The sequence below is a fragment of the Lytechinus pictus genome, chromosome 12, assembly GCF_037042905.1.
Source record: "Lytechinus pictus isolate F3 Inbred chromosome 12, Lp3.0, whole genome shotgun sequence".
Classification (NCBI taxonomy): domain Eukaryota; kingdom Metazoa; phylum Echinodermata; class Echinoidea; order Temnopleuroida; family Toxopneustidae; genus Lytechinus; species Lytechinus pictus.
This window is the reverse complement of record NC_087256.1, coordinates 13,015,027-13,023,649: the sequence shown is the minus strand read 5'-3', so window position 1 is coordinate 13,023,649 and position 8,623 is coordinate 13,015,027. Positions and strand designations below refer to the sequence as shown.

The window sequence follows — 8,623 nt, the reverse complement described above, 5'->3', positions numbered from 1 at the left end:
ACATTTTGGTTTTGATAGAATATGATACATGTAATGTGAGAAATGCCTTGGTTTGATAAGAATTTGTCAAAGAATTATATTATTGTAATGTGATGAATGAGTTCCATAAAAATATTGATTTTTTTTTAATGGTCATGACAGGAAATAATTTCCCATAGGAATTTATTTTTTTATCAATTGATGAAAACCTATTATCTTATTCACCAATTTCAAAATGGTTTTTATATTTGATTTTGCATATTTACATGTAATCGATCCAATTAATTTCATGTAACTCTCAAGAACATAGACACACTACACTACTTCAACCAACTTGAACTATCCATATTTATCAAATTGTGAGCCTTAAATGTGATGTTAAAGTTATACACTACTAGTTTTTTCTCACATTCACACTTTTACAGAAAAGACAAATGAACGTATTTTTCTGAAAGCCTCAAAAGCACATAGCTGTTTATTCTTTCAGCATATTACACGGTGATGAATAGTTGATAGAATGAATCAAATCTCAAATGCACAAATTTATAAAGTCACCCTAAATGACAAATGAAATGAATAATCTACTACATAAGAGAATAAAATATATTCAGACTTCAATTCACACTATTCAGAATTCAAGCAATCTACATCTCGGTTCTTTTTGATATATTTATTTCAGAAACAAGGAATGTAATCTGAAATTGACCTATTTCTGAATTTTATTTCGACTAATTCACTTCACCATGATTAGGAATAAGTTCAATTCATATATAGCACACAAAACTCCTTTCTTTAAGATGAAAATGGAATACAAGTTTAAAAACAATAAATACTGATGTTTTATGTTTGAAAATGCTTTAAAAATGCAGCCTTTTGTCAAGGTTTTAAACACAGGATATAAAATACACTAAGAAAGGTGTAAAAGTTCTTAATGCTGAAATACAAAACAAGGTGATTCCATTGCAAAGAAAGAGGCAGGTCTCTGAATTGGACGGAAGAATTTGAAGATACCTGTAGCCCTTTTAAATCAAATCTGATAAAATTACATTAAATTAAATGTTTATTTTATTTTCATTACCATTATCCATTAAATATTCATGCCAATCAAAAGAACTGTGTGTTTCAGATGAAGTATGACAGAATTTCTGTTCTCAAGTTGCATAGGATAACTCTGAAAGACTCAACATGTGTTTTTTATCAAGAATGTATGTTCTAACAATCTATTTCTAAAGTAACAAATAATGTTTCTATCGTATTCATCCTATCGGCATCGCAATGAAAAACGTACAAACATTGGTACAATTCCAATTTATGATTGGTACAATATCAATTTATGATTCATAAATTTTCTTGGTCCTCTTTATGTCAATAAACACATACATCAAGTAATACAGAAGCAAACTGAATAAATGTGGTATTTGACTGATTATTACAAATTTAAACAGACAGCAGCCTAAATATATTTATAAAAATGAAAATATAAATAGATTAAAATAACTTGGAAACACAAAACCTGTACTATTCACAACTTTAACTATACAAGATTTTCTACGGCAAGGTTAGACAGGTTTACACAAATTTCACTACTGACATGATTCAATACATTTCACTTGCTCAAAATTTGACAAATACGATTCTTGTCTATCAAAATTACATTCAGACAAGCAGCTGAAGAGCAATGCTAATTATATAGTGTTGGGAAAAAAAAACAGCAGAACATTGTCAAGATAAAAATGATAGAGTATGTTTGACCCCTACATGTGATAGGTTTGAACCCCTACATGTAAGACCTTCCTGAAATGGTTAATCTGGGGAGTGTTTCATCAACATTTTCATCTGACAAGTTGTCAGATCTGACATCTTTCTCTGATGTTGATTGGCTGAGAGGTACTGTTACTATGGTAACTGTCGGATGAAATGGGACTTGTCGGATAAAACGTCCGACAAGTCCTTTCATGAAACGCCCCCCTGATTTTCCCGGAAAAAATGGAAAGGGAGATTAGATGTATAAAACGTTTGATTCATTTATGGAATTAATTACCACAAATGTATTTCAGAATTCTGAAGAAAAGGGTATTTTAGAAAATTAGGATTTCTTAATTTACTTTGTCTGAATCTTTCAGCATAGAGTTATTCACAATGGGACAGTTATTTCAAAAATTATATTATTCTATATTTTTTTTTAATTCAAGTTTTTGCTTAACCATTTAAAGACTATATATGTTTTTTTAATTTGAAAAAAATTAAACGTAGCATAATCAAATAACAGATACAATACGAATTTCATTGGAAAAAAAATCTAATCCACCATAGCATATTGTCATAGCAGTTTTGCTTCTGCACTAACTAGCACATGACTCCATTATCTATTAATATCTAAAGCATTTTCTATTTGGATTCATAATATTGCCTTCATTCCTGCTTATACTATCTTGCATTCAATTTACATAATTAACATTTTCAGGTAAAATATTTGCACATGATCATCATAATCAAACATCATCGTTATTCACAAATGTATATTCTACACATGATTATATACACAGGGTAAAATAAAGAGTAATAGAGTATGTATTTAAATCAAAGCCTCTAACATTCAGCAAACTAAAAATCTTGTTACCAACACACACACAAACATTCTATTATCACAAAGTTCCCCTGCTATTTATATTATAAGAAATACCAACGGTAATATTTTCTGTAAAATCTGCTGAAAGAGCTAAAGAAGACGGATTGTTGATATTTCAAATAAAAACTCACACTTTTGGCATAGAATAAAAAGATCTACCATATATTGGACGAAAAGAAAAAATAACGCCTTTAGATACTGATAATAGTTCAAGGTGATACACACGGAAAATATTTCTATTTTTACAGCCATTCAATTTTCTCTCCTTATATATATAATAATTTCTGAATCAGTTTAGTACTTTACACAAGGTGATGTCTAAAATCGGCCTATCAGAGATATGACACCATCTCCTCCCTTAAGGCTTGGTCCTACTGCACTGCAGGGAGGATGTAAAACTGAAAAGAATCTTGCCATCCATTTTGCAAAACATTATGTATCCATCGTGTACTCTTTGCATACCTGGCTGTTTCATACGCTCTATATCCATCGAGCAACCATCCACTGTGATTTCATTGTTCGCCCATTTTGTCCATTGTCTGGAGCGGATGAAAATGGATGGAGCCACCCCAAAAATTTTGCTTGTCCGCTGTATCCGTTATGGATATGTTTTGTGTCCGTCGGCAAGTGAGATCAAGCCCTTAGTTACATATTGCCCAGGATGTGCATGTAACTTTTGTTGTCAAGGTTTTTTTTTTATCTCTGCTCTCTTAAAATGTACACTGTCACCAACACTTCAATTGTCATATACATAAATGCATAAACTGTCAAGAAAATTCACTGCAATAGTTTATTTAGCCTTCAATCATTGGTTCTTTTCCTTGCTCTTTGCAACGCTCAACCTTACAATATTGAATGCAGCAATTGCTTCTGTAATTACAAGATTTGTAATGAAAAATAGCCAGGAAATGGTCACTGTTAAAGCGGAAAACTTCTCAATTTACAGCACAATAGACAAATTTGGTATAGTGGTGTTGTATTTAGCATCCAACCCTTTTATTTCCAAAGCCAAGCAGATAAGAGCTCAATGTGATTTCAATGGAATATGGCAGACACGTAATAGAGCAGAGGAAAAAACCTATAATGGCCCAATCACATCAAACCATTATTCTTTCACCATTATTCTTTGTCAGATGAGAATGGTGACAACCGCACATATTCATATTTCATCATTATGTATTTCATATGTATACTCTATCACCTGTTTTCTGAAATTTCCTCAAAGCAAAAGATATGTGTAGCAAACAAATATGGATCTGCAAATTTGCTGGCTTTATCATTCATAAGACAATACACTGACCAGGATAATTGACATTAGCATGTAAATGAGCCATTGCTTTTCTGTCATCAACTCACTGACAAAGTAGATTCCATATTTTTCATGATTAAAGATTTCTGTGAACACTATCAAAATAATTTCTAAAAGGTTTTTAATCTAACTAACGGCTTCATGGAATAAATAGAAATATGATTATAAGATAATAATGCAAGTACTGTAATTACAATAGGAAGGTTTGACAGATAAAACATGATTGAATATTTAGAAATACTACATATCATTCTACGATTCATGCAAATGATTGTCTTGACTTAGCATCCTTGTCGTTCTTGAAGTTGTTTAAGTAGCAAGGAATGTTGCTGATTGAAATTACGCCGGAGTAGCAATTAACTGCAGAACTTCGACTGCCAGAGCATGTTATAGAGTGTCCATGAACTCGACCTGCATTGTTTTCTTACTCTTATCATTGAAAGCTGAGCGGATGATCTCCATGGCCTGCTGGTGACTAACGTCCAGTAAGGATATCCCATCAACTCCAACCAAGACGCATCCAGACTGCAAAACAAAACAACAGAGGAGAACATACAATGTAAGCATATGTGTAGGTATGTGCCTGTATTCTCAAAAGAGGTTTCAATTGTACTATGGTACAAAACCATGGACTATGCGGATTTCGTGTACAAAATTTTGTTCGTTTCATCGCATACACTAAGACGGGTCCAATTATCAATGCAATCTTTTTGGTAAGTGCACTAAAAAATCACAGTTTGAACGAAGTGCCATATAACAAGAAATCTGCATAATCCATGGTTTGTAACATGGTACCATTGAAAACCTCTTCTGAGAATAAAGGCCTAGGGGTGTTCTATTCATGCAACAGTTGCAGAAGTGTGTCAGATCATGGTTGTTTAAAAAAGGCAATACAACTGCATTCATCATAATTCATATTTGCTTGCTGCAAACAACAGAGCTGTTTCATAATGCTATAAGTAAATTCCACAAGACTGGAACACGTTCTTTGGTACTACTAAAATTGGACTATCGGGCCATATATGGGAAGCAAAACAAATACAGAAAAGTCATTTTTAATGAAATCCTAACTTACCGTAAGATTACCATCATCTGCTACAGCACCTCCTGGGTATATCCTATCTACCTTTACATACGGCTGGTTCTTATAGTCCTTTCCTCCTGTTAGACTGAGTCCTACAAAACAATTCAAGACAAGTCATTTTATACTAAACTTTCATGAACAATCTGATCTGTTGATAATAATGCACATACAAGTGATTCTGCCTAAGTCTCTTGGAACCATACAGATATGCTTGACTTATGCAAAATTTGACTTTGAAGGGGTAAATAACACATTTTGCAAACATAATCTGTCATTAAAAAAAAAATTACCCCGACTTGGATGATTGTATTACTTATTGAAGATTGACTTATGAGGACTCAACTGTAATTTTTAGTTTATAATGCATAATTTCTGGGGAAAAATAATAGTCAGAGATTTTTAAATAGCAGTTTTGTGCTGACACTACATGTAATAATGTTCACACTAGCTCTTAACTCCATAATATGAATGTGGTAAGAATGATTCATTGAAAATGAGACCAATTTGTAAATTTCCATTAACCTCACCAAAAAGTAAAGAAAGCAGTTTTGCTGAATTACTAGTATTACATCATATCCAATAAGACACAGCCACACTTTATTTGTGTCAACCCAAGTCTAAATCAAACACTCAAATTCCTACAGAATATCGAGTGTAAGAGTACACAATAACGAAAAAAGGTGTGTGATGAAATAATGGTTTACCCAGTGATGACTGTGATTTTGAGAGCTCAAATTCAAAGATCTCCCTCCCTGGGAAGCCATCAATCCTTCTCCTAGCAGCAGGTTTGATGGGTGACTTTCCTCGTCTGTTCCTAATGATTTCCTTGAGTGGAGAAGGTTCATCATCATCGTCATCATCAAGGTAAAGCTGTGGATTCCTGATGGGGACGGTAGGACGCTCATTGCGATTGAAACTGTTCTTGCTGTGGGTAGGAAATCATATACGCAATCACACTAACAAGAAATTTTTAATCTGGTATTCTTTCCTGCATTAACAACATTCAGGTAGATCTACATGTAATGCCAGATTTTTGGCATAAAAATAAAAAATTTTAGATAAAGTTGCAAGTATTTTTTGACTGAAGACAAGTAATTTCCATTATAGATTATGCTGTATACAGTAGTTTAATTCGGTGAGGATAATACCTCAAATTAAGTCAGAATGCAGACAAAATCAAAGACAACTGTGTGATAATTTCAACATACACATAGGCAATTTGTTTTTATTAGCACTTGATTTATTCTTATCAAGGATGTTAAACCTTAATAATGATTCGCATATTTTCAATTTGATCAATGATGCTATCCAATGTACTTACAGTATTCCTTTCCTTGGAGGGTTTGGTGAGCCATTGAATTCACTGAAGCTAACTCTTTTAGCGCTGCTCTCAGACTCTGAAGCACTATCCACAGAGTCCCTCACATCCAGGAAGTTAGCAGGAGTCCTAGCAGCTGCTCCTTTCATGACCTGAGCATAGACAGGATCATCGGAGCTACTACCGCTGGAGCGATTGGAGTTGGTCCCATCACGGTTGGGAGTAGAGATCATGTCTCGCCTGACCTGGAGAAGAGCATCGAGGTTCTGACTGGCTTCAGATGGAGACGAAGGAGGAGTGGGTTCAACGATTCTGGGAGTGGGTGGAGAAGCAGGGATGGGGCTCAGCTTGTGTGGCTTGGAATTGGGTTTTGGTGGACTTGCTGACTTCCGATCGTCCCAGTTATCATCAGTATCGCTGCCCATAATGCGGTACATCCCATTCTTCTTACCAATGCTGTAGTCAGAATCTGAGCTATCATGACCACTCTCATTTGCATCGGTGGTGTCATGAGCATCATCAGTCAGTGGGTTAATCTTGATTGCTGCATACGGAGGGTCAAACTCACCCCTCCTCGTTGCTCCAGAACCTTGACTCGCCTGCCTCCTACCAGCAAGTTCATTGTTCTGTATCTTTGGCGATTCAGAGGAGTCATCAGCCAGCCTGCTCATGGGTATCGTTTCATAGGGGTCCCATCCCGACCCATGATCATTTCTCCCTCTCCCGAACCGATCTTCAAAGACACTATCATTGATACCATCTCCTTGGTCCTGTCCACCTAGCCCCTCCTCACTGCGTGGTGAGACATCATCACCGGTGGAGTTTGTCCTGATGATCTGTGGAGCAGCATTGATGAGGACTCTCTTGGCTGTCTTCTTGGAAAGGCTACCATCAGAGATGCTGCTTGCGGGACTACCCCTTCCAGAACCACCCACTGCCACACCCTTGAAGGTGGAGAAAGTAGGCGGGGCTTGGTCCCTCCTCTCCCCAAAGGAATATGTATCAAAGCTCCCGTGGCGGCTCTGGTTAGAAGGGTAGCCAATCTGTCCGTAAGGTGATGGGTCAGTGTCCGCGGATCTCCCAGTAGCTGTTAGTGTTGCCTTTCGTACCTCCTCCTGTCTCTGCTTTCGCAATCTTTCCAATTCATTCTGATGCCTCTTCTGCTTTTCCGTCTCACTTTCGTTGTTATTAGAGGTACCTGTAAAACCACAGAACATTTGTATTAATTTTAACATGTATGATGAATACTCTCTGTACACCTAATGCTATTGATACCAAATAACATTATACATAGTCAACCTTAACTAAGTATTACACTTAACTTTCCTTTGTGTTTTTTCTTTAACCAGTAAGTCTTCTTTCCCCCAATGTCTAATTTAATGTGAAAAGAAATATCCTTACATTTGACACAAAATCAGGTCAGTCAACAAATGCTGAGATAAAATCGTTTACAAAACATTACAGGCCCATTACATAAAGAAATGATGGAATCAAGACATTTTTGTAATTCCACTTCATTTAAAAAAAGACCAAAGTAGTCCATTTCAAATTCTTTTTCTTACCTGGTTGGTTTGAATCAAGCTGATTTGAGGGAAGCTTCCTGTCAAATGATAGTCTTGGTGAAACAGAACCTGAATAAACAAATTCAAACAAAAATCAAAGACACTTTCAAGCAGAGTAAAACACTACTCTACTTACAATTCCAATATAATAATAATTAATCTTGATTTTTTTTTTTGTGTGTAATTTTCAGAACTATAGTCATTATATAAATATAGATTAACATTAACTGCCTTTTACTGATAATCAGAGGACCCAAACTGGTGGTAAAATTATCACTTTTGATTTAGTCATGAAATAGTGGTGCTATACAAATTTCAGGATTCAATTGGAATACAGGGTAAACCTACCTGATTTGGCATTGAGATAATTCCTTGCTTCAAGCTCTCTCCTCGATACCATAGAGTCATAGACGGCCAGGTCTAAGGGAGCTATCACTCCTCTGAGGGGAGAAAAAAAAATTCGCTATGATTATCAATAAAGTCAAAGATGGCCAGGAATACGGATGATATCACTCCAATGAGAAATAAAACTTATTCCAAGTGATCATTGATATAGTAAGAAAATATGCCATCACAACTAATATTGGAAAAATATTGTGTATAAGGTTTGAAATCTTGCCGTTTTAATAACTGAACTTGTTGAGGATGTTTGAGAAAGTGGCTTTATCAATGCATGAATCATACAGGCCATCTTCATAACGGGTGGTAATGAGCAGTTTGAACAAAAAGGATATCTTCAATT

The 8,623-nt window shown here is 35.2% G+C and overlaps 1 protein-coding gene across 2 annotated transcripts in view; it reads right to left on the bottom strand.

Moving 5' to 3' along the window:
• Window positions 1-420: 420 nt before the first annotated feature.
• Window positions 421-8,623, bottom strand: part of LOC129273557 (uncharacterized) — a 33,054-nt gene continuing 24,851 nt past the window's right edge. For both annotated transcript variants that reach the window (XM_064107717.1, XM_054910612.2), the window contains 6 exons: window positions 8,230-8,321; window positions 7,882-7,950; window positions 6,323-7,517; window positions 5,706-5,926; window positions 4,993-5,093; window positions 421-4,442 (listed from right to left, as the gene is read on the bottom strand). In XM_064107717.1, the coding sequence (XP_063963787.1) occupies window positions 4,305-4,442; window positions 4,993-5,093; window positions 5,706-5,926; window positions 6,323-7,517; window positions 7,882-7,950; window positions 8,230-8,321 (1,816 nt within the window). In that variant the 3' untranslated portion in view covers window positions 421-4,304. The remainder of the gene's footprint in view (window positions 4,443-4,992; window positions 5,094-5,705; window positions 5,927-6,322; window positions 7,518-7,881; window positions 7,951-8,229; window positions 8,322-8,623) is intronic.